The 26,128-nt window shown below is 41.1% G+C and overlaps 1 protein-coding gene across 1 annotated transcript in view; it reads left to right on the top strand.

Annotated features, from left to right (window-relative positions):
• The first annotated feature begins 770 nt into the window (after positions 1-770).
• The window catches only part of ERICH6 (glutamate rich 6), a 45,865-nt gene continuing 20,507 nt past the window's right edge, over positions 771-26,128 (top strand). Inside the window, exons 1-9 of the mRNA XM_027543595.1 lie at positions 771-1,237; positions 2,051-2,108; positions 4,001-4,092; positions 7,890-7,952; positions 8,294-8,349; positions 8,448-8,564; positions 10,362-10,475; positions 22,473-22,630; positions 24,779-24,849. Of these exons, the coding sequence (XP_027399396.1) occupies positions 835-1,237; positions 2,051-2,108; positions 4,001-4,092; positions 7,890-7,952; positions 8,294-8,349; positions 8,448-8,564; positions 10,362-10,475; positions 22,473-22,630; positions 24,779-24,849 (1,132 nt within the window). The 5' untranslated portion in view covers positions 771-834. The remainder of the gene's footprint in view (positions 1,238-2,050; positions 2,109-4,000; positions 4,093-7,889; positions 7,953-8,293; positions 8,350-8,447; positions 8,565-10,361; positions 10,476-22,472; positions 22,631-24,778; positions 24,850-26,128) is intronic.

Here is a 26,128-nt window from a genome sequence, read left to right on the forward strand (position 1 = left end):
TGAGCGCCGAAGAATTGATGCTTTTGAACTGTAGTGTTGGAGAAGACTCTTGAAAGTCCCTTGGACTGCAAAGAGATCCAACCAGTCCATTCTGAAGGAGATCAGTCCTGGGATTTCTTTGGAAGGAATGATGCTAAAGCTGAAACTCCAGTACTTTGGCCACCTCATGCGAAGAGTTGACTCCTTGGACAAGACTCTGATGTTGGGAGGGATTGGGGGCAAGAGGAGAAGGGGACGACAGAGGATGAGATGGCTGGATGGCATCACTGACTCGATGGACGTGAGTCTGAGAGAACTCCGGGAGACAGGAGTTCTGGGACAGTTCTCCCTCCGGGACAGGGAGGCCTGGCGTGCTGCAATTCATGGGGTCGCAGAGTCGGACACGACTGAGCGACTGATCTGATCTGATCTGAAGTTCTACAAAAATATCGAATCGTGTTGTACACTAGAAATTAATACAATATTTTAAGTCAACTATACCTCCTTTTTTTTTTTAATTAAAAAAAATTTTAAAGACTGGCTCCAAATAAGCTGAGAAATTAGAAAGGAGGATCAGTTAGCAGCAGGCCGTTAGAATTTCCCGCTGGAGTCCAGAACGCAGATGCCAAAGGAATCTGCAGGGGTCCTGGCTACCGTCCCCGTCGGCCCCTCTCCTCCCAGCGCCAGTCCTCCCGGCTGAGGGGTCCTGCGACTTTAACCTCCAGGCTCGCAGGCCGAACTGCGGGCGGTTGCCCAGGGAGACGGACGCACAGAAGGCGGCGCGCCCCGGGGCCCTGGACCCGCCGGTGTCCTTTGTGCTAGCGGGGATCCTGCTTCCCGCCTGCCACGGCCAACATGCACTCGCAACGCAGCTTCGGAAAGCCCGAGAAGGAGCAGGGCCACGAGGAGGAGGAAGAGGAGGAAGAGGAGCAGGAGGTGAACGTGGAGGAAGAGGAGGAGGAGGAAGAAGAGGAGGCGGTGGAGGAGGAAGAGGAGGAGGAGGAGGAAGAGGACCAGCAGGCGGTGGCGGAGCTGGAAAAGGAGCTGGAGGCCTTTGGGAGGTTCAGCGAGGAGTACTTTTCGAAGTTTTGGGACTTCGGAGATGCCAGTGAGGAAGGCTGGCCTCGCCCCCGCTTAGCCAGCGTCGTTAGCCCCAGCCTGAGCCCAACGCTGACGCTCAGGACGCCGAGCCTGTCGTGGTGGAGCCAGACGTCTGTGCCCAGCGACAGCGCCCCCTCCAGGATCTCCTCCCAAAAAAGTACCGGCCCCTCGCCCCTCGCCCCCGACGCCTAGCCCTTTCCTCTAAGGCTTCCCGATCCCTAGGGGAGAGCTGATACAACTACTCTATAACCTTCGTCTATGGGGTGTCAGTTTCCAAATACACTCACCACTTCCCATACACCCGTATCTCAGTCCTTTCTCTCAAAGACCCTGAAATCTTGGCTGAGCGGCTGTGATAGTTCATAGTTTAGAATGAAGGGGAAGCATCCTTCTAAAACAGGAAACAGACAGTACTGTACGGAGTGCTCGCTTTATAACTTGTACGAGTGCATTCAGTGATCGTGTCCTCTGTCTCATATTCATTCTGTCCTCCCGCCTCTCTCTCTCTCTCTCTCATACCACGAGGAAGAGGAAGGAGTAGTGCTTTAAGGATGTTCTGCTTTTGAAACAGCCCTGCCTCCCCTTACCCCTCCCCCCCCAAAAAATAAATAAACAGTTCACATTTGTGCCTAAGTGTACTGAAACCACTCCAACCACTTGGAAGCAGAGCAGTTGCTTAGAGTAGATTTCGTCCATCCCCCAGTATTGACATTTTGGTCTGGATCACTCTTTGCTGAGGCTGAGCGTGTTGAGGGCAGGAGGAGGGACTGTACTCGGCTTTATGGTATGTTTAACAGCATCCCTGTCTACATCTGACTCTGCTAGTTAGCCCCTACTAGGCTTTGTGACAATCAAAAATTGTCAAAATGTCTTTAGATATTGCTAAATGTTTCCTAGGGAGCAAAAGTGACCTTTTGAGAACCATTGATTCAAATGGAACGGCTAAATTGTTTCGTGTTTTATTCAACAGGTTTTCCTAAAATATTTCAGACATTTAGGAAAGACATGTCTGAAATGAATTTTGATAGGTAAGAAATTGTTTTCAGTTTTCATCTTATTATTTTTTGAAAATGATGTTTACTTTGGGGACGAACGTGTCAGGAAGGTAGAGTAAGATCATCCAGGGCATTTGCAACTAATATATATATATATTTAAAATTTTAATCTACACTGTTAGACACTTTGGAGCGGATAGAGACAGGGTCCTTGCCCATCTCTGGCCTATTATTTACCTGTAGATTTCTGTACCCCTCTCTGTTCCCTCTTCCACTCACCAGAGTTAACATACTATTAACAGTTTGTTTGTTTCCAGTAAAATTTAAATAGCAGATTTTCATTACTTGATTTATTAACATAGCTACTGACCTTCCATCATGAAAGCTGAGGAATGTAACTCACACCACTTCCCTCCTCTCCATTTTCAGTAGTTATATTATATTTAATTTTTCTAACCTTTAAGACTTTAGAGTATTTAAATCTCTACTTCTTGGTTTATCAATTTTAGTGACTATTAACTCTTTTAAAAAATTAACACCTTAACTGCTACTTCCTTCTCTCCTCTTACCCTTTACTTTCCCAATAAACAACAAATTATTTAACAGATTTTATTAAAATATATAGTCATATAAAGTCATATTACTTTACTAAGTTTTATTGTGATTGTGTGTTGTGTAATTATTATTAGTTCTTAGTGCTTTGGGTGCAAGTTGATTCTAAAAGTTGGAAACCAATAACCAATACTCATAATTTCTTGCTGAGAAACCAATACTGTGACTGCACGCTTGTACAAGAAAATGAAAGCCTATGTCCATAAAACTTGGCTCCTAAAAGGAGAACTTCTGAACCCTTGGTTGTTTTTAGTTGTCTTCAATTTTTCTGAATTGGGCTAATGGCCATTCTTTCTTGATTTCCATTTTGCTCTTTTTCTTTTTATTCCTCTTCTTTTTGCTGGAGAAAATTCCTCAGGTAATTATTTTGTATTGATCTCATGGACAGTCAAATTTCTGAGTTCTTGCCTGTCTTAAAATTTCTTCCATGTTCCTTTACTCTTGGTCTCGTAACTTGTTTCCCTGGGAAGTTAGACAAACAGGACTCCCCCAGATGGAGTGGCTTCAACAGAGCAGTTCTCCAGCCATTACAGTACAGTCATTTCAGAATTAAAACACACAATGTACCAGAAACAAAGCTTCAAAAAAGGAAGGTGGAGACATAAGAGAACTGAGAAAGGTGAAAAAGTAACAGTCCTAACGTTGACTAAACTCTTTGGGAAATTTTTGTCTGATATTTTTAGAAGAGCCAGCAAATTACTGCAAAACAAACAAACAAACAAAAAACCCCTGAAACTCAAAGAGGCAAAGGAACTTGAAAAGCAATAGTTACTATTTATTTGTTACCAGTAACAGTCATTTTAGCTAGTCAGTAAATTCCTGCTTCCGGTTATGTCAATGTTAACTGACTGATAAAGCTCCACAATACTTGTGGGATGAATACAGAATGCTTAATTATGATGCATTTAACTTCAGCCCTTTAAAAAGACTGGATTATTGTACAGCTATTTTAAAACGAACAGTATGTTCTAATTTAAATTCAAATAAATGTTTAAACACACATACCATCATTGCCAATGCCAACAATAATGACACACATACACAGAGAGAGGGGTGGTAATTTACTCTCTGAGAGAAATAATATGGTATTGGGAGCCTCTAAGATTTAGAAAGGAGTACTTTGCAAAGAACAGATACGACACTAGCACAGTGTGCCTGACTTTACTGAAGACATAAGAATGGAAGAAAACATTTCCAAGAAATCAGGGTCTTCTAGGGACATTTGTTATTTGATTGTTAAATGTACCAGATTTAAAAGGACTGCTAACAACTCTCTAGGTATACTGAAAACAAGCATTTTGTCTAAATTTCAGAGCTATCTATCACAGTCTGCATCCAAAAGTTCCAGTATCGATACAAACAGAAGAAAGTTGGCTTCAAGAATTGGCTGACATGGAGAAGCCCAGTGAGTGGTTTGGTTCTGAAGCTTTTGCTGGGAGGTGGGACTGCATGCTGGAAAGAGCATGGGGGTAGGCGACCAGGGGAGGTAGAATTAAACCCTAGCACCAACACAAACTAACACTGTGACAACTAGGCAAGTCAGTTAACCTCACTGACTCTCCTTCTTCCTCTCTTGGCCATAATAATCCTTGTCTCATAGGACCATTATGAAGATCAAAGTGAGATTCAACATTGAAAATCCTTGGCACTGAGTCTTTAGTAAATGGTAGCACCTGTGTTCACATCAAGAGATAGTCTGCCATCATATTTTGATACATATCTCTGTTTTTTATTATAGAAGTAACATATGCATGCTGTTTTTTAAACATCAAACCATTAAGAAAAATATAATGGGAACATTAAGTTTTTAACTTACTCAGTATATTCCTCAGAAGTGATCATTATGAACAGCCTTTCCTTTAAACTTTATTATTTGTTGTATGTTGGATCGTATGTTCATCAGATGTTTACAGAGCACATACCTGTAATAGGTCAAGTACCTGTCATAGGTCAGTTTCCTATTCTAGCGTCACAGCAATGAATAAAGCAGACAAACCCCTGTCTCAGTGGTCTTCTATTAAAGTGTGGGGGATGGAGGTGACGGTGATAGTGACATAAATAATACACAAAGCAAGTAAATGCACAATGGCTTAGATGATGTAAGTGCTAAGGAGAAAAATAGAGCAGGCAGAGGGCTGGGAAGTGCTGGACAAGTGGGTCAAAGTTTACACAGGATGCTCAGGGAAATCTTCACTGAGAAACTGAAGTGTTTGAGTACAGACCTCGAAGTGTGAGAGTGATGATGATCTCTGGGGAAAGAGTGTTACAGGCATAGGGAAGAGCAAGCACTTCCCTCTAAAACAATGGAGGCAGCCAGAGTGGCTGCAGTGGAGTGAGGAAGGAAGTGAATTCTAGGTAATAAGGTCAGAGAGATGGTGAGGACCAGATCTTATTCAATGAGAATGAAGTCCGAAGTCACTGGAGGGCCTGCCCAGAGGAGTGACACAATCTAACATAAAAATCAGATGTAGAATTAATATCATATGTTAATATAATATTAAACCTACTATTAGAAAATTTGTTGGAGAAGGCAATGGCACCCCACTCCAGTACTCTTGCCTGGAAAATCCCATGGACGGAGGAGCCTGGTAGGCTGCAGTCCGTGGGGTCGCTAAGAGTCAGAAACAACTGAACGACTTCACTTGCACTTTTTACTTTCATGCATTGGAGGAGGAAATGGCAACCCACTCCAGGGTTCTTGCCTGGAGAATCCCAGGGACGGGAGAGCTTGGTGGGCTGCCGTTATGGAGTCGCACAGAGTTGGACACAACTGAAGCGACTTAGCAGCAGCAGCAAACTTGTTAATTATTCCCAAATTAATCTATATAGTCCAAGTAATTGTGATGAGGTTTTTCAGCGGAACTTGACAAGTTGACTCTTTGATCTTGCTTTGCAGCATTAAAAGATAAACTGAGAAATTTTCCATTTTTTTAGAGTTTACTTGAGCAGATATGGATTGGAATTGGCCAGCGCCAAACCAGATATGGTTAGGAGCATTCCACAGAGGAGAGCTCTGGAGAGGTTTTTATAGAGAAGTCGAAAGAGCAAACCAAGGAAGTTATTTGATTGGCTATTGCTTAAGGTTGCATTATTTGGGAAAGCCCAGTTGGCTGTTTGCAGTTAGCTGTTCTTAACCTTGAGGCATTAACCTTGGCTCTGGCTTAGGTTTCCCTTTTGCTAACAGTTGGCTACCAAGGCATTATTAGAGCCACCTCATCGAATAGTTTCCTTCTTTGAACAACAGGAGCCTAATGTACATTTTCAATGTACATTACTAATGTACATTGTACTTTTGTACATGTACTTTTTTCATATCTTCTTTTATAGTTCCTTTCAATAGAGAACTTATTTGTAGCTCTAATTAATTTATTCTGAGATGTTTTGCAGTTGTCTTTATTGATATAACAATTGGAATTTTTTTCTATTATATTTTCTAATTGGTTATTGTCCATGTATAAACTCGTTTGAAAAGACCCTGATGCTGGGAAAGACTGAAGGTGGGAGGAGAAGGGGACAACAGAGGATGAGATGGTTGGATGGCATCACTGACTCAATGCACATGAGTTTGAGTAAACTCCAGGAGTTGGTGATGGACAGGGAGGCCTGGCGTGCTGCAGTCCGTGGGGTTACAAAGAGTTGGACGTGACTGAGCAACTGAACTGAACTGAGGAAAATTATTGATTGTATTAATCTTGTTATCTGATTCTCTTGCTGAACTTTCTAATTCTAATAATTTATCAGTTAAAGGTCTACCAGACAATTATATTTCCTGTGATTAACAGCAGTTTTATCTTTTTTTAATTAAAAAAATTTTTTTTACCTTCCTATGTCAGGAACAACTGATCTACTTTCTTGAAATGACTACGTAGCGTTCCCTTATATACCTATAGCATTCCCTATATATACACCATATACACCTATATATATATTCCCTTATATACTTACTGTGACTTATGTAATACATCTGATTGTTAGATGTTTCAAGGTCATTTGATTTGGTTTGGTTTGGTGTTTTGACCTCTTCACTATAACAAAAAATACTTTAATGAAAACCTTTGTTCACTCTTTTTTAAAAAAATATCTGTGCTGGCATTTCTGTTGGGCAAAATGCCTAAAACTTATTTTTAAATTGTTCAGGGGCTTCCCTGGAAGTCCAGGGGCTAAAACTTCACCTTCCAATGCAGGGGATATGGGTTTGATCCCTAGTCAGGGAGTTAAGATGCCACATGCCTCACTACCAAAAAACCAGGACATAAACAACAGAAGTAATACTGTGACAAATTTAATGAAGACTTTAAAAAATGGTCCACTTAAAAAAATAAAATTATTCAGATCCTCCACATAGGAAGTTGGAGAAGGAAATGGCAACCCACTCCAATATTCTTGCTTGGAGAATTCCATGGACAGAGGATCCTGGCAGGCTACAGTCCATGTGGTCGCAAGAGTCGGACACGACTTAGCGACTAAACCTCCACCACCACAGAGGAAGGGTCTCATCCTCTGACACCTATCTCTTTTTCCAGCACCAGCTCTGGCTGTACTGGGAGAATGGGCCCACCCTCCCCCTTTACCTCTGTCCCATTGTGGATTGTTCTGATTGGTTTTTCATCATGCCAATCTCATTTGTTTAACCTTCTAGACATTTATTCCAAGTGGCCTGTGTGCTGATGGCTGTCTTTCCCATTCCCAGTATTGCCCTGGAATCTGCAGAGGGAATTATCATGGTGGTTTAATTCAGTGTTTTGAATGGGAACTACTTGACCCCAGCCCAGCACTCCTCCCGCTGAAGACTCTTTTGCAGAATGATGGTCATAAATTAGACAGAATGGTATGCTTAAAAGGCAGAACACAAAAGGGCCTGCAAACCATGATTATAATCAAGTAAAATGTGCATTCCTGTAGTATTCTGAGACTCAAAAGCAGCAAGGAAACGTCTTTTATGTCTCCTGCATTGGCAGGCGGGTTCTTTATCACTAGTGCCACCTGGGAAGCCCCAGGAAACATTTTTTAATGTGTTTCATTAGTGGTGCACCTCCTCTGTTTGTTATTTACTGTTGATAACATGTTATTTGGGAAAAGGAAAAACATTAAAAGATAAACACAATAAGGGCACTTATTTTCCTAAGAGGCGTATTTTCTTTTCTATGAGACTTCTTTTCTCCTTTGTCAGGACTGATTGACAAATGTACACTCTTTTTTCAGAGAAGAAAGTGCCCTCTGTAAAGAAGGAGGATGAACCTGAAAATCCAGCATCTAAGTTAAGAGGTAACTGGATGTTTGGCATCAACCCCACCTCCAACACAGACAAACTGCCCTTAAGGAGTCTGCCTGAACGTGGATGGCGTCCAACCCCTTTAGAAAAGAGCTCCCCCAAGAATATAGCAGAAACTAACACAACATTGTAAAGCAATTATATTCCAATAAAAAAAGAATATATGCAAGAAGGTGGTGAAGGTAGGGTTTCAGGGCATTTAGACTCTGTGTGTGTGTGTGTGTGTGTGTGTGTGTGTGTGTGATGGGCTAGGACTTTACAGAAAATGGTTTTCAAACTACACTGCATAAAAGTTTTTAACTTTCCATCTAAATCTGTCCCTTTTTTTCTTCAGCAAAATGGATAATTAACCCAGAAGAACCAAAACTAAGTATTTTATGTGAACTGGAGGTAAGAGATGTTTATCAACCCAACTAGTACACCATACTCATGGTAAAAATCACTTATTCAATCTTCCATTTTTTTCTTTCTCTCTTTTTAAAATTTAGTTTAAGGAAGACTTCATAACACTCTTTGAGCCCTCACTGAGAACATTACCCAGCATTGGGCCACCATCTATTCTGACATTCAAACAAGAGAGTTCCAATTTAGGCATTAAGTTCAAGGTAATTTTCATTTACATTTTTTTTTATTTCTGTCATAAATGATGTAAAAAGACACATGATGATTTGCACAAAAGATACTGAACATAATTTTTTTAAGATTTTTTTTTTTTTGATGTGGACCATTTTTAAAGTTGTTATTCAATTTGTTACAGAATTGTTTCTGTTTTATATTTTCGTTTTTTGGCCAAGAGTCATGTGGGATCTTAGTTCCCCAACCAGGGCTGAAATCCACACTCCCTGCGTTAGAAGGCAAAGTCTTAACAACTGGACTGCCAGGGAAGACTGAACTTACTTTAAAAAAAAAAAAAGCAGGCTAAGAGCTCACTTACTTGAAATAGCACTTAGGGTGGCTGTGTTCATTTCCTAGGGCTTCTGTAACAAAATGCCAGAAACTAGGTGGCTTATGGCTTATGGCAACAGAAAAGTATTGTCTCACAGTTCTGAAGGCTAAAAGTCCAAAATCAAGGTGTCAACAAGTCCAGCCTGGGAGAGCCCCTTCTTGCCTCTTCTGAGCTTCTGGTGACGGCATCAGTCATTGGCATTCCTTGGCTTGCGGCCGCATCACTGTAGTCTCTGCCTTGACTGTCACAGCGTGTGTCTGTGTCCAAATGTCCCACTTCTCCAAGGATACCAGTCATATTGCTTTATTGCCCACCCTAATGACCTCCTCTTAACTTCATTGCATCTTCAGAGACCCCATTCTAAGTCAGGCCACATTCACAGGTACCAGGGATTAGGATTAACATAGCCTTTGGAGGAACACAGTTCAACCTATAACAATGGCCATAAGCCTGGAAGCACAGTGAGCGTTAGCTGTATTTAATAGTGTTAAGTGACCAATTAATGTCTGCTTTCAATGGGCAAGGGAGAGGTCACCTTAGTCATTCCGACAGGACGCACACCACCTTGCTTGGCCAAAGAGGTATGGGACTGACTGGCAGTATGATTATTTCCAAACTTGGACTTGTGCTGAGAGCTGCACACTCCCCAAACTGGAACCTCCTTGATTACTTCTTCTGGGGCACACTAAAGGTACAGCCTTATTTGCTGAAAATAAGATTCACCAACAAGTGAGGCAGGGCAGCACAGATATGTGTGCAGGAGTTGACAGGAACGCCCTGTGGATGCAGCAACATGGTTGGTGTTCACTGTTATTTTGTGCAGCACATTGAACTAAGCAATTCTAATGCATGGTGACACATTAAATACATCATGTAATGTAAATTCTTTCTTGAAGAAAGAAATTCTTTCCTCAAGCATAAGTGTTAATCGTGCAGTCATGTCCAACTCTTTGCAACCCCATGGACTATATAGCCCACCAGTTTCCTTTGTCCATGGAATTTTCCAGGCAAGAATACTGGAGTGCGTGGCCATTCCTTTCTACAGGGGATATTGCTGACCCAGGGATCGAACCAGGTCTCTTACATTGCAAACACAGCAGCTTCGTTTTTCTGAAGCACAAGAGCTTGTATTGAGCTTTCTTCCCCTGACACCCAGAGATGGGCCTGAGCTTGAGGAAGGTCTTGGGGGCTCCCTTCCACAGAGCTGTCCCTGCACTGGTCTCTGGGCAGGGCTGGTTCCACCTGAATCCCAGGCAGACCTTTCAGGTCTTCTGAGATGGGCCTTGACACTAGTTTAGGTTCAGGGTGGCGGCAGCTGATTGGCCAGCTCTCTTTTCCAGCCACACTCTTTGAAATGTAGATTCGCTGGCCTTGCCCAGGGCTCTGGCTTCTCCTGCTCTGAGAGGCTCTGGGCCTCCATGTGGGCATATCTTCATTTTTTCTCTCCTCTCTGAAGGAAGAAGAGGAGGAGGAATCACCCAAGTGTGAATTCTGTGGGAGCGACCTAAGAACATTTCTCTCCAATGTGGATGTTTCCTCTGATTACAGCAGCTCTGAACTGCCAGAACACGTAAGTTCTAGAGCAGGTTTACTGAGGAAATAGTGTTATTTTTAGACATTACTTTAAACATAAGCAGCATGTTCTTCTGCATCTTCCCACTACATCACCCCCCACCTTTTTTTTTTTTTTTTTTGCCACACTTCATGGCTTGTAGGACCCTAGTTCCCTGAACAGGGATTGAACCTGAGCCCCCAGCAGTGAAAACCTGGAATTCTAACCACTAGATTGCCAGGGAATTCCATGAATTGCCATTCTTAAAAGGGTTCTGCCCCATTCTCTTGGGGCAATGCAAATCATAACCACAACGGGATACCATTTCACACCCCTTGAATGGCTATAACCCAAAAGACAGATAAAACAACTGTTGGCAAGGGTGTAGGGAAACTGGAATTCTCAAACATTGCTGAAGGGGAATATAAAATGATGCTGCCACCTTGGACAAGTCTAAACAGTAGCTCATCAAAAAGTTAAACATACAGATACCACATAACCCAACAAATAATTCCATTCCTAGGTATATACCCATTAAAACTAACAACATATGTCCACCCAGAAACACATATAAATGTTCACAGCACCATAATTCATGACAGCTAGAAAGTGAAAACAACCCAGATGCTCATCAAGATAGTGTAAAGAAATGTGGAGCATCCAGACTATGGAATCTTTTTTTTTTTTTCCAGATCGTTAATTTTATTTTATTTTTAAAATTTATTTTTTAATTGAAGGATATTTGCTTTACAGAATTTTGTTGTTTTCTGTCAAACCTCAACATGAATAAGCCATAGGTGTACATATATCCCCTCCCTTTTGAACCTCCCTCCCATCTCCCTCCCCATCCCATCCCTCTAGATTGATATAGAGCCCCTGTTTGAGTGTCCTGAGCCATACAGCAAATTCCCATTGGCTATCTATTTTACATATGGTAATATAAGTTTCCATGTTACTCTTTCCATACATCTCACCCTCTCCTCACCTCTCCCCATGTCCATAAGTCTATTCTCCATGTCTGTTTCTCCATTGCTGCTCTGTAAATAAATTCTTCAGTACCATTTTTCTAGATCTAGATTGCATATGTATATGTTAGAATACAATATTTGTCTTTCTCTTTCTGACTTACTTCACTCTGTATAATAGGCTCTAGGTTCATTTACCTCATTAGAACTGACTCAAAGATGTTCCTTCTTATGGCTGAATAATATTCCATTGTGTATATGTACCAAAACTTCTTTATCCATTCTCTGTCGATGGACATCTAGGTTGCTTCCATGTTCTAGCTATTGTAAATAGTGCTGTAATGAACAATAGGATAAATGTGTCTCTTTAAATTTTGTTTTCCTCAGGGTATATGCCTAGGAGTGAGATTGCTGGGTCATATGGTGGTTTTATTCCTAGTTTTTAAGGAATCTCCATACCGCCTTCCATAGTGGCTGCATCAGTTTACATTCCCAGCAACAGTGCAGGAGCGTTTGCTTTTCTCCACACCCTCTCCAGCATTTATTGTCTGCAGACTTTTTGATTCTTTTTCATTCTGACCAGTGTGAGGTGATATCTCATTGTAGTTTTGATTTGCATTTCTTTAATAATGAGACATGGACATGGACATCACCAGATGGTCAACACCGAAATCAGATTGATTATATTCTTTGCAGCCAAAGATGGAGAAGCTCTATTCAGTTCAGTTCAGTTTATTCACTCAGTCGTGTCCAACTCTTTGCAACTCCATGAATCGCAGCACGCCAGGCCTCCCTGTCCATCACCAACTCCCAGAGTTCACTCAGACTCACATCCATCGAGTCAGTGATGCCATCCAGCCATCTCATCTTCTGTCGTCCCCTTCTCCTCCTGCCCCCGATCCCTCCCAGCATCAGAGTCTTTTCCAATGAGTCAACTTTTCACATGAGGTGGCCAAAGTACTGGAGTTTCAGCTTCAGCATCATTCTCTCCAAAGAAATCCCAGGGCTCATCTCCTTCAGAATGGACTGGTTGGATCTCCTTGCAGTCCAAGGGACTCTCAAGAGTCTTCTCCAACACCACAAATCAAAAGCATCAATTCTTCGGCATTCAGCCTTCTTCACAGTCCAACTCTCACATCCATACATGACCACAGGAAAACCCATAGCCTTGACTAGATGGACCTTTGTTGGCAAAGTAATGTCTCTGCTTTTGAATATGCTATCTAGGTTGGACATAACTTTCCTTCCAAGGAGTAAGCGTCTTTTAATTTCATGGCTGCAGTCACCATCTGCAGTGATTTTGGAGCCCAAAAAAGTAAAGTCTGACACTGTTTCCACTGTTTCCCCATCTATTTCCCATGAAGTGATGGGATCGGATGCCATGATCTTCGTTTTCTCTATACAGTCAACAAAAACAAGACCAGGAGCTGTCTGGGGCTCAGATCATGAACTCCTTATTACCAAATTCAGACTTAAATTGAAGAAAGTAGGGAAAACCACTAGACCATTCAGGTATGACCTAAATCAAATCCCTTATGATTATACAGTGGAAGTAAGAAATAGATTTAAGGGCCTAGATCTGATAGATAGAGTGCCTGATGAACTATGGAATGAGGTTCGTGACATTGTACAGGAGACAGGGATCAAGACCATCCCCATGGAAAAGAAATGCAAAAAAGCAAAATGGCTGTCTGAGGAGGCCTTACAAATAGCTGTGAAAAGAAGAGAAGAGAAAAGCAAATGAGAAAAGGAAAGATATAAGTAAATGAATGCAGAGTTCCAAAGAATAGCAAGAAGACATAAGAAAGCCTTCCTCAGCGATCAATGCAAAGAAATAGAGGAAAACAACAGAATGGGAAAGACTAGAGATCTCTTCAAAAAATTAGAGATACCAAGGGAACATTTCATGCAAAGATGGGCTCGATAAAGGACAGAAATGATATGGACCTAACAGAAGCAGAAGATATTAAGAAGAGGTGGCAAGAATACACAGAAGAACTGTACAAAAGAGATCTTCACAACCCAGATAATCACGATGGTGTGATCACTCACCTAGAGCCAGACATCCTGGAATGTGAAGTCAAGTGGGCCTTAGAAAGCACCACTACGAACAAAGCTAGTGGAGGTAATGGAATTCCAGTTGAGCTATTTCAAATCCTGAAAGATGACGCTGTGAAAGTGCTGCACTCAATATGCCAGCAAATTTGGAAAACTCAGCAGTGGCCACAGGACTGGAAAAGTCAGTTTTCATTCCAATCCCAAAGAAAGCCAATGCCAAAGAATGCTCAAACTACCTCACAATTGCACTCATCTCACATGCTAGTAAAGTAATGCTCTAAATTCTCCAAGCCAGGCTTCAGCAATATGTGAACCATGAACTTCCTGATGTTCAAGCTGGTTTTAGAAAAGGAAGAGGAACCAGAGATCAAATTGCCAACATCCGCTGGATCATGGAAAAAGCAAGGGAGTTCCAGAAAAACATCTATTTCTGCTTTATTGACTATGCCAAAGCCTTTGACTGTGTGGATCACAATAAGCTGTGGAAAATTCTGAAAGAGATGGGAATACCAGACCACCTGATCTGCCTCTTGGGAAATATGTGTGCAGGTCAGGAAGCAACAGTTAGAACTGGACATGGAACAACAGACTGGTTCCAAATAGGAAAGGAGTACATCAAGGCTGTATATTGTCACCCTGTTTATTTAACTTCTATGCAGAGTACATCATGAGAAACGCTGGACTGGAAGAAACACAAGCTGGAATCAAGATTGCTGGGAAAAATATCAATAACCTCAGATATGCAGATGACACCACCCTTATGGCAGAAAGTGAAGAGGAACTCAAAAGCCTCTTGATAAAAGTGAAAGTGGAGAGTGAAAAAGTTGGCTTAAAGCTCAACATTCAGAAAACGAAGATCATGGCATCCGGTCCCATCACTTCATGGGAAATAGATGGGGAAACAGTGGAAACAGTGTCAGACTTTATTTTTCTGGGCTCCAAAATCACTGCAGATGGTGACTGCAGCCATGAAATTAAAAGACGCTTACTCCTTGGAAGGAAAGTTATGTCCAACCTAGATAGCATATTCAAAAGCAGAGACATTACTTTGCCAACAAAGGTCCGTCTAGTCAAGGCTATGGGTTTTCCTGTGGTCATGTATGGATGTGAGAGTTGGACTGTGAAGAAGGCTGAATGCCGAAGAATTGATGCTTTTGAATTGTAGTGTTGGAGAAGACTCTTGAGAGTCCCTTGGACTGCAAGGAGATCCAACCAGTCCATTCTGAAGGAGATGAGCCCTGGGATTTCTTTGGAGGGAATGATGCTGAAGCTGAAACTCCAGTACTTTGGCCACCTCATGCGAAAAGTTGACTCATTGGAAAAGACTCTGATGCTGGGAGGGATCGGGGGCAGGAGAAGGGGACGACAGAGGATGAGATGGCTGGATGGCATCACTGATTCAATGGACGTGAGTCTGAGTGAACTCTGGGAGTTGGTGATGGACAGGGAGGCCTGGTGTGCTGCAATTCATGGGGTCGCAAAGAGTTGGACACGACTGAGCGACTGAACTGAACTGAACTGAACTGAATAATGAGCAATGTTGAGCACCTTTTCATGTGTTTGTTAGCCATCTGTGTGTCTTCTTTGGAGAAATGTCTGTTTAGGTCTTTTTCCCAGTTTTTGATTGGGTTGTTTGTTTTTCTGTTATTGAGTTGTATGAGCTGCTTGTATATTTTGGAAATTAATCCTTTGTCAGTTGTTTTATTTGCTATCATTTTCTCCCATTCTGAGGGTTGTCTTTTCGCCTTGCTGATAGTTTCCTTTGCTTTCCAAAAGCTTTTAAGTTTAATCAGATTCCACTTGTTTGATTTTGTTTTCATTTCCATTACTGTAGGAGGTAGGTCATAGAGGCTCTTGCTTTAATATATGTCACTGAGTGTTCTGCCTGTGTTTTCCTCTAAGGGTGTTATAGTTTCTGGTCTTATGTTTAGGTCTTTAATCGATTTTGAGTTTATCTTTGTATATGGTGTTAAGAAGTGTTCTAATTTCATTCTTTTACATGTAGCTGTCCAGTTTTCCCAGCACCATTTATTGAAGAGGCTGTCTTTGCCCCATTGTATATTCTTGACTCCTTTGTCAAAAATAAAGTACCCATAGGTGCATGGTTTTTTTCTGGGCTTTCTGTCTTGTTCCATTGGTCTATATTTCTGTTTTTGTGCCACTATCATGCTGTCTTGATGACTGTAGCTTTGTAGTATAATCTGAAGTCAGGAAGTCCTCTAGTCAGTCAGTCCTCTAGCTCCACGCTTCTTTCTCAAGACTGCTTTGGCTATTCAGGGTCTTTTGTGTTTCCATATGAATTGTGAAAATTTTTGCTCTAGTTCTGTGAAAAATGCCATTGGTAATTTGATAGGGATTGCATTGAATCTGTAGGTTGTGTTTGGTAGTATAGTCATTTTCACAATATTGATTCTTCCTACCCAGGAATATGGAATATCTCTCCATCTGTTTTTGTCATCTTTTATTTCTTTCATCAGTATCTTATAATTTTCTGTGTACAGTTCTTTTGTCTCCTTAGGTAAGTTTATTCCTAGATATTTAATTATTTTTGTTGCAATGGTGAATGAAATTGATTCCTTAATTTCTCTCTGATTTTTCATTGTTAGTATATAGAAATGCAAGTGACTTCTGTGTATTGATTTTGTATCCTGAAACTTTGCTAAATTTACTAATTAGCTCTAGTAATTTCCTGATACTATCTTTAGGGTTTTCTATGTACAGCATCATGTCATCTGCAAATAGACTTCTTCTTTCCAATCTGGATTCCTTTTATTTCTTTTTCTTTTCTGATTGCTATAGCTAGGACTTCCAGAACTATGTTGAATAATAGTGGTGAAAATGGATACCCTTGTCTTGTTCCTGATCTTAGGAGAAATGCTTTCAGTTTTTCACCATTGAGAATAATGTTTGCTGTAGGCTCTTCATATATGGCCTTTACTATGTTGAGGTTTTTTTGAAGTTTTTATAAATGGGTGTTGAATTTTGTCAAAGGCTTTTTTGCATCTACTGAGATTATCATATGGTTTTTATCTTTTGATTTGTCAATATCATGTATCACATTGATTGATTTGCTTGTATTGAAAAATCCTTGCATCCATGGAATAAACACAACTTGATCATGGTGTATGAGCTTTTTGATGTGTTGCTGAATTCTGTTTGCTAAATTTTGTTGAGGATTTTTGCATCTATGTTCACCAGGGATATTGGCCTGTAGTTTTCTTTTTGTGTGTTGTCTTTGTATGGTTTTGGTATCAGGGTGATGGTGGCCCCATAGAATGAGTTTGGAAGTGTTCCTTTCTCTGCAATTTTTGAAAGAGTTTTAGAAGGATAGCACTAGCTCTTTAAATGTTTGATAGAATTTTCCTGTAAAGCCATCTGGTCCTGGGCTTTTGTTTTTTGGGAGATTTTTTATCACAGCTTCAATTTCAGTGCTTGTAATTTGGTTTTTCATAATTTCTGTTTCTTCCTTGTTCAGTCTTGGAAGATTGAACTTTACTAAGCATCTGTCCATTTCTTCCAGGTTATCCATTTTATTGCCATATGGTTGTTCATAATAGTCTCTTATAATCCTTTGTATTTCTGCATTTGTATTTCTGTCTGTTGTAACCTCTCCTTTTTCATTTCTAATTTTGTTGATTTGATTCTTCTCTCTTTTTTTCTTTATGATTCTGGCTAAAAGTTTGTCCATTTTGTTTATCTTCTCAAAGAACCACCTTTTAGTTTTATTAATCTTTACTATTGTTTCTTTCATTTCTTTTTCACTTATTTCTGCTCTGATATTTATGATTTCTTTCCTTCTACTAATTTTGGGATTTTTTGTTCTTCTTTTTCCAGTTGTTTTAGGTGTAAAGTTAGGTTGTCTATTCGATGTTTTTCTTGTTTCTTAAGGTAGGATTGTATTGCTATAAACTTCCCTCTTAGAACTGCTTTTGCTGTATCCCATAGGTTTTGAGTTGTTAAGTTTTCATTGTCATTTGTTCCTAGAAATTTTTGATTTCTCTTTTGATTTCTTCAGTAACATGTTGGTTATTTAGAAATGTATTGGTTAATCTCCATGTGTTTGTGTTTTTTACAGTTTTTTTCTTGTAGTTGATATCTAGTCTCATTGTGGTCAGAGAAGATGCATGATACAATTTCAGTTTTCTTAAATTTATTGAAGTTTCATTTGTAACCCAAGATGTTGTCTATCCTGGAGAATGTTCCATGTACACTTGAGAAGAAGGTATATTCTTCTGCATTTGGATGGAATGTCCTGAAGATATCAATGAGATCCATCTCATCTAATGTATTATTTAAGATTTATTTCCTTATTTTCTGTGTTGATGATCTGTCCATTGCTGTGAGTGGGGTGTTAAAGTCTCCTACTGTTATTGTGTTACTGTCAATTTCTCCTTTTATGTCTGTTAGTGTTTGTCTTATGTACTGAGGTGCTCCTATGTTGGGTGCATAGATATTTACAATTGTTATGTCTTCCTCTTGGATTGATCCTTTGATCATTATGTAGTGACCTTCCTTATCTCTTGTAATCTTCTTTATTTTAATGTCTATTTTGTCTGATATTAGGATTGCTACTCCAGCTTTCTTTTGCTTCCCATTTGCATGGAATATATTTTTCCATCCTCTCACTTTCAGTCTATATGAGTCTTGAGGTCTGAAGTGGGTTTCTTGTAGACAGCATATATATGGGTCTTGTTTTATTATCCATTCAACCAGTCTTTGTCTTTTGGTTAGATCATTTAGTCCATTTACATTTAAAGTAATTGTTGATGTGTATGTTCCAATTGCTATTTTCTTAATTGTTTGGGGTTGATTTTGTAGATATTTTTTCTTCTCTTGTATTTCTTGACTATATAAGTCCCTTTAACACTTGTTGTAAAGCTGGTTTGGTGGTACTGAATTCTCTTAACTTTTGCTTGTCTGAAAAGCTCTTGATTTCTCCATCAATTTTGAATGATATCCTTGCCAGGTAAAGTAACCTTGGTTGTAGATTTTTCCCTTTCAGTACTTTAAATGTATCCTGCCATTCCCTTCTGGCCTGCAGAGTTTCCGCTGAAAGATCAGCTGTTAAGCGTATGGGGTTTCCCTTATATGTTACTTGTTACTTCTCCTTTGCTGCTTTTAATATTCTTTCTTTGTGTTTAGTCTTTGTTAGTTTGATGAGTATGTGTCTTGGCATGTTTCTCCTTGGGTTTATCCTGTATGGGACTCTTTGTGCCTCTTGGACTTGATTGACTTTTCCAGTTGGGGAACTTTTCAACTATAATCTCTTCAAAAATTTTCTTTTTCTATTTCTTTTTCTCTTCTTCTTCTGGGACCCCTATAATTTGAATGTTGGGGCATTTGATATGGTCCCAGAGATCTCTGAGACTGTCCTCAGCTCTTTTCATTCTTTTTACTTTATTCGGCTCTTCAGAAGTTATTTCCACCATTTTATCTTCCAGCTCTCTGATTTGTTCTTCTGCTTCAGATATTCTCCTATTGATTCCTTCTAGAGTATTTTTAACTTCAGTAATTGTGTTGTTTGTCTCTGTGTGTTTATTCTTTCATTCTTCTAGATCGTTGTTAATTGATTCTTACATTTTCTCCATTTTGTTTTCAAGGTTTTTGGTCATCTCTACTACCATTATTCTGAATTCTTTTTCAGGTAGTGTGCCTGTTTCCTCTTCATTTATTTGGACTCCTGTGTTTCTAGTTTGTTCCTTCATTTGTGCAGTATTTCTCTGCCTTTTCATTATTTTTTTTAACTTATTGTGTTTGAGGTCTCCTTTTCCCAGGCTTCAAGGCCGAATTCTTTCTTCCTTTTGGCTTCTTCCTTCCTAAGGTTGGTCCAGTGGCCTGTGTAAGCTTCATATAGGGTGAGATTTGTGCTGAGTTTTTTGTTTGCTTCTTTGTTTTTCCCTGTGATGGGTAAGGCTGAGTGAGGTGCTAATCCTGTCTGCTGATGAATTTTCATTTTGTTTGTTGTTTAGATAAGATGTCCTGCACAGGATGCTACTGGTGGTTGGGTGATGCCAGGTCTTGTATTCCAGTGGTTTCCTTTGTGTGAGTTCTTGATACTCCCTAGGGTTAGTTCTCTGGTAGTCTAGGTCTTGGAGTCAGTGCTCCCACTCCAAAGGCTCAGGGGTTGATCTCTGGTCAGTAACGAAGATTTCACAAGTGGTTTGTTATGGCATTAAGTGGGATTAAAACAAATACCCAAAAACGAGAAACCAAAGATGAACCCCAGACAAATGGCAGTTACAATATCAGGCAAATAATAATTAAAATAATGGAATATATACCCATAAGCAAAATCAAAACAGTCCAACAAAAATAAAGTACAGTAGAGTGATCTGCTGAACAAAGGAAACCAAGAATTATATCTACCAGTAACAGCAAAACTAAAGCACAAACTGGAAAACATAACTAAATCAAGGTGCCAAGTTGGGAATAAAGCAATGAAAACAAAACTAACAAATATGTTGAGAGTAAAGGAAAGAAAAAAAGAATAGATATGCAAAGATAAATAGAGGTAGATAAAGAAGATTTATATGTATTAAAGATTAACTGCAAGGGGTAAAGAACAGTAGGAAAAGCAAACAAAGGAATAAATGTAGAAAAAATAATAACAAGTTTAAGAAAATTAAAAAAGAGAAAAGGAAAAAAAAAGGAAGAAGAAAGGAAAAAAGGAAAAACTCCCCAGAACAGCAAAACCCCACAAAAAGGCAGAGGTTTATAACAACAATAAATAATGTGATGAGAAAAAAAAAGCTTAATTAGATTTCATAGTGCCAATAAAATTGACAACTAGAACAGAAGTTTGGGGGGAGAAAAAAAAGAATCCAAAAGAATCTGTAAAACAAGTCAAAACATAAGAATAATAAATGTTTTTCTTGAGTTACTGCTGTCAGAGTCCTTTCCCTCGCTGGGAGTCACAATCTACTTCACCTCACCTCCCTAGGATGCCCTCCAACACTGTGCTGGTCACTGGACCTGCTGTGGGGGCAGCTCAGATTCTAATCTGGTCCTACCCCTGTGTGTTCTTGCCTCCAATGTCCACAGCTATCAGAACTAGTGTGTTTTCTTTTGTGGAGCTCTCAATGTCCTTTTACATACTGCATAGACACAGGGTCTGCCTAGTTGATCATGTGGATTTAATCTGCAGCTTGTACAATTGGTGGGAAGGTTTTGGGTCTTCTTCCTCAGCCACGCTGCCTCTGGGTTTCAGTTGTGCTTTTATTTCCAAATGTGTGGGTCGTCCACTGGGGTTTGCACCTGAGGCTGCCCTGGAGGATTTGGGTCTGCCCCAGTGAGGGCCAGGTGTGGAGGTGGTGCAGCTGCTTGGGTCACAGGGCTTCTGGCAACACCAGGTACTCAGAGGAGTTGGTGAAATATAGGGCTTTAGAAGGGTATGGCAACCAGTATTGGCCAATACACTCCAGTATTCTCACCTGGAGAACCCCCCTGACAGAGAGAAGCCTGGCAGGCCACAGTCCACAGGGTTGCAAAGACTTGGACATGACCAAAGCGACCCTGCATGCATAGATGCAAGACTTTTTTGCCTGTGGCAGCTCTGCCCCGGTGAGGGTTGAGCATGAACGTGGTGCATCTTCTTGGCTTGCAGGGACCCTGGCAGCGCCAAGTGTTCAGGGACACGGACTGCCTCCACTGCAGGAGTTATGGCCCTAACAGAGTCTTTTTTCAAGCCTCTTATAGCTGGCAATCAGAACGCTTCTTTGGGCAGTCTTTCTCTGTAGCTCTGCCTGTTCAGGCACTTAGAGGGTTCCCTTGCCTGGGGTCCTTCTCTACTGTTAGGCATGTCAGGCACATAGGGGGGCCCCCCTGGCTGGGGTCCTACTCTGGAGTTCAGTGGTGAGGCGTTTGATGGGCCAGCCTCTCTATTTTCAGCTCCCAATGCTGGCATGTGGGGAGAGAGAGGCTATGGTGATGGCTACACCCCATACACATGACTCAGCACTATTGCCTTGCTTCCATGGCTGCCCAGCTTTCCTCCACAGGCATTTCCCATCACAATCTCCTCCCTCACATCCCCTTGATTGTTCTTTCCACAGTCAACAGCAGCCCTTGCCCCGGGATTGCTCCACAATCCCTAAACTCCAGCTCCCAGCTGTTGTACCTTCTAGGGGACCTGTGTCCCTGTCCAGGGTACGTATGGCTGCAACAAGGACTGTCTGATTCTCATTCCATTTAGGCTGCCACAGATCAGCTGTTTGCCTCTCAGCCTTTATATTTCTCCTCTGACTCAGACAATTGCCCCGCTGTGGGAATTGGGCCCCTGCTTCAGTTCCCCCACCCGCCAAGGGCAGGTCCATCCTAACACTCCTGTTTTTCCCCCTAGTTCCTTCGTCCTATTGAGTTTCACATGGTTCTATATATTCTTTTCCGCCGGTCAGGTACTCCTGTCAGCTCTCAGCTTGTGTTCTTCATGCACTTCTGTGTCTGAAGGTATATTCCTGATGTATCTGTGGAGAGAGACATGCTCCACATCCACCTACTCCTCTGCCATCTTGTTCCTCCTCCCCTACTATGGAATCTTATGCAGCCATAAAAAGACATGAAGCATTTAAACATGCTTCAACATGAATTAAAATATTGTAGTAGGTGAAAAAAGCCAGTTACAAAGCACCACATTCCATTTATATTAAGATACAGAACAGGCAAATCTACAGAGACAGCAGATAGATTAGTGGCAGCCATGTGGGGAGGAGGAGGAGTAACTGTTACTGGGTACAGGTTTCATGTTCTAAAATGGATTGCTGTGATCACTGCACACTTCTGTGAATATACTAAAAATTATTGAATTGTACACTTGAAATGGGTGAATTGTATGATATGGGAATTATACCTCAATAAAGCTGCTAGCCACCCCCCCAAAAATATGATAGATTGTTATCCAAAACCCCATTAGCCACTTTGGGTTTTATTTTGTTCCCCTCCTGTAATCACCTTCATCTAGGGCTGAGGAGAAGAAAATAACGTCTTTGTTTTTCAGACCTCCTGTTGTGGTCATTTCCAAAATCTGGTCGACTACATCTGTGAAGAAAACCAAAAAATCCAGAGCTCTAAAGCTGAATTAATCAGTATTAACCCTCATGCCGCCCACGGCAGTGAAGTTGACAGACTCAAAGCGAAAGAAAAAGCTTTGCGGAGGTAACAGTGAGCCTTTGATATTGGAACTCAGATAGGCCCACTTAATTAGAAAGCCTTTTTTTTTTTAAGATTTACTTACTTATTTATTTTTGCCTGTACTGGGTCTTCGTTGCTACGCGCAGGCTTTCCCTAGTTTTAGCGAGCAGGTGCTACTCTCTTGCTGTGGTACATAGGCTTCTGTCTGTGGTGGCTTCTCTTGTTGCACAGTGTGGGCTCTGGGGTGCAAGCACTTCAGTAGCTGTGTCCTGTGGGCTCCGTAGTTGTGGTCTGAGGGCTTAGTGGCATGTGGGATCTTCCCAGACCAGGGATCGAACTCATGTCCCCTGCATTGGCAGGTGGATTCTCAACCACTGGACCACCAGGGAAGCCCTAGAAAGCCTTTTGTAAAAACAAACCTCATTTTTTCAAAGCAGATAACTTTGTAGATGCATTCCCAGTGAAGAAACAAAAATTGGCTAAAGCAAACCTCGTGCAGTTCCTGGTGGATGTCATAAGAGTCAGAAGGTGTCAGAAACTCAGTGAGCTCACTGACTTTTAGAGTAGAAAATTTACCCATCCCAAATTCTCAGGGCAGTTGGGAATTCCTATTAATATATTAGAGAAATTTGTCCACCAAGTCCAGTAGAAACACACATGCACTGAGTAAATGACTGGGTTCACAAGTAATAACAGATACAAAGAATAAGGAACGGCATGTAAACGGTAAAAATTATAGTATACTTCTTTTTTTGAAAGAAATAGAATGGTGGCTTTTATTCTCAACTGGTGGAGAGGGGAACACCTTATGCTCCTGCCTCAAGAACTGTGCGCCTAAGGCAAGTGCTCACAGTCAGGAGTTGGTGATGAGGAGACAAACGCGACAGGGTCTAGGTTTCTCCCTTTTGCTTTGTTTCAAAGACCGTCATAAACTGGCATCAGTAACCCAGTAACTGCATCTGTCAGCTTGGAGGCTCTGAGGCCTTCTTTCTGACTTGTAACTACAAGGGAAGGGCTGTTATAAAGGTAAACACTGGATAGGGGATGTGTTTAGCATAGAGTCAAGTGAAGTGTAGCTCCTGCAGAGTTAGGGGGCAGAAAAGCAAACTTACTAGCAGCAGTTACAGTAAAATAAACTCGGAATGTTCAGGCCTGCTCACTGTTCTCTTTATCTTCTTTGCTCTCAGAGAAGTGAAAAGAAAAACTCATTCGTCTTTTTCCCTTTTCACTGCTACAGATTCCCCCGTTAGTTTATTCCCTCCATATCAATGGAGGAAGGGAAATACATGTCATTCTTTTCTGGCTGAGGACAAACTTCAATTTTGCTCTGTTTGAAAATGACCAGCTGTTCAGTCCAGAGACCCATCTATCTCCTACTTCAAATTTTCCTTGAGACATGAACCCCAAGAAATCTTTATTGGGGTGATGAGGGACAGATGGTCAGTCTTCTGTAACTTCTTTAATGCTTACACGGGACTCGTAGACACAGTGGGGTCATGGAGTTCTTGACCTGTTCTATTAAGGGGCTCTGGGGTGACTTTTGTGGTTATTCCTGCTGGATCTGTTTGGAGGAGTGGCTGTAATCTCTTTGGGGGTTTGGGTTTTTCTCTGCACATCGTGTTTATCTTGATGTAAATCTGTGTCATCTGATAAGGGTCCTTCTGTCCAGGTTGGAGATAGTCCTTTGAATAATGTCTTTTTCAGAATGTATAATCCTTTGGTTGCAGGTCACGGGGCATCTCACGGTTAGAGGCGGCTTTATCCAATGAAATACATATGAGGTTTGTCAGGGTGGGGGCAGGAAAAGCCAAGCGGCTGGCTTGGATTTCTTATAGCCCTTAGCTAACTGGGGCCTGTAATCCTGCATTCTGAGAGTTTCCTCTAGGTTCACCACAGGGCTGCAGTCGAATGAAGGCCTGGTGGCAGCTATTCCCCTTTGTCAGGGCCTGCTGACCCACATTGAACGGCTACAACCGCTGATTCCATGTCTCAGGTCTTTCCTTCTTGGTCATGAATGACCATTATCCTCCTGGAATTTAGGCTCTGGGTCCTGCTTTGGAGTCATCTATAAGTGATTCACCACCACCTCCTCCTTCTCCCACCACACTGTAGTATAGTATTTTAAACTTGGAACACATTTCAGACTTGTGCATCATGTTTTTAATTTTGTAGAAAACAAGAACGACAAATGGCCAAACACTATGAAATACTAGCAAAAGAACAGCCTACTTTCTCTGAAGAAGGTAAGTTCCTCAAAGCTGATGTTATAGATCAGGTATACATCAGAGAGCTCATGTGTTTGACCGAGGGCAAAAACTGATGTATTTTAAAAGTAATATTAAAATTTTTCATTTTGGTCAATGCCTCAGTCAAAATGGCTAAAAAGTCAGAAAACCCCACTTTTCTATCACCTGGCTTTTGAAGTTTTGAGTCTTCAGTCCACTGCTGTTATTGACTGAAATAATTTAGCAGCATATATAGAGCACTGACTTCGACTGGCTTCCCTTGTAGCTCAGTCGGTAAAGAATCTGCCTGCAATGCAGGAGACCCAGGTTCAATTCCTTGGTCGGGAAGATCACCTGCAGAAGGAAATGGCAACCCACTCTAGTATTCTTGCCTAGAGGATCCCATGGACTGGGGAGCCTGGCAGGCTACTGTCCATGGGGTCGCAAGAGTCGTACAGGACTTGGTGACTAAACCACCACCAGAGAGCACTTGGGAGCTTTCCAGGTAGCACTAATGGTAAAGAACCCGCTGGCCAATGCAGGAGACATAAGAGATGTGGGTTCAGTCCTTGCGATCAGAAGATCCCCTGGAGGATGGAATGGAAACCCTCTCCAGTATTCTTGCCTGGAGAATACCCATGGACAGAGGAGCCTTGTGGGCTACGGTCCATAGGGTTGCAAAGAGTCAGAGATGACTGAAGCGACTTAGCACATAGCGCATTTTACAGAGAGCTAGAACGAGCTTTTGAGTTCATTGTCTCTCTTTTAGTAAAACATACATTCCATTTTGTTTCAAGCTAGGATATGGAAAGTCTGTCAAAAATGAATCAGATTCCTTTCTTATAGATGGGCCCCATTGGTCAGCTGGCCAGTACAGCTGCAGTACTAGTACAACTGAAGGGGCATCAATTTTAGAATCAGAAGTTCTAGAGTTATATTCTTGCTTTTCTCCTTATAGGCTGCACAATTGGAGTTAACTTTTATTTTTAATATTTCTGAGCATCAGGCTCCTCTGAAACTCAGAGCTATTGAAAAATACTTTGAGAACATATTTTTTTCCCCAACTCAATCCCTAGTATGAAGTTCCTTGGGATTCAATTCTTTCCTACTAAACCTATGGCCAAAAAATTCCACATAATGAAAATCATTATTTTTGTTCTTCCAACGAAATGAGAATGTTCTCATTTTTTTAACAAAAGAGGGCCCCTCAATTTAATTTAATGAAGCTCCTGATTCTTCTTTCATTAAAAAAAAAAGTCCAATGGAAAAAAGTGTCCAATGAATCAATGCATTTGTA

This window comes from Bos indicus x Bos taurus, chromosome 1 (genome assembly GCF_003369695.1).
Source record: "Bos indicus x Bos taurus breed Angus x Brahman F1 hybrid chromosome 1, Bos_hybrid_MaternalHap_v2.0, whole genome shotgun sequence".
Taxonomy (NCBI): domain Eukaryota; kingdom Metazoa; phylum Chordata; class Mammalia; order Artiodactyla; family Bovidae; genus Bos; species Bos indicus x Bos taurus.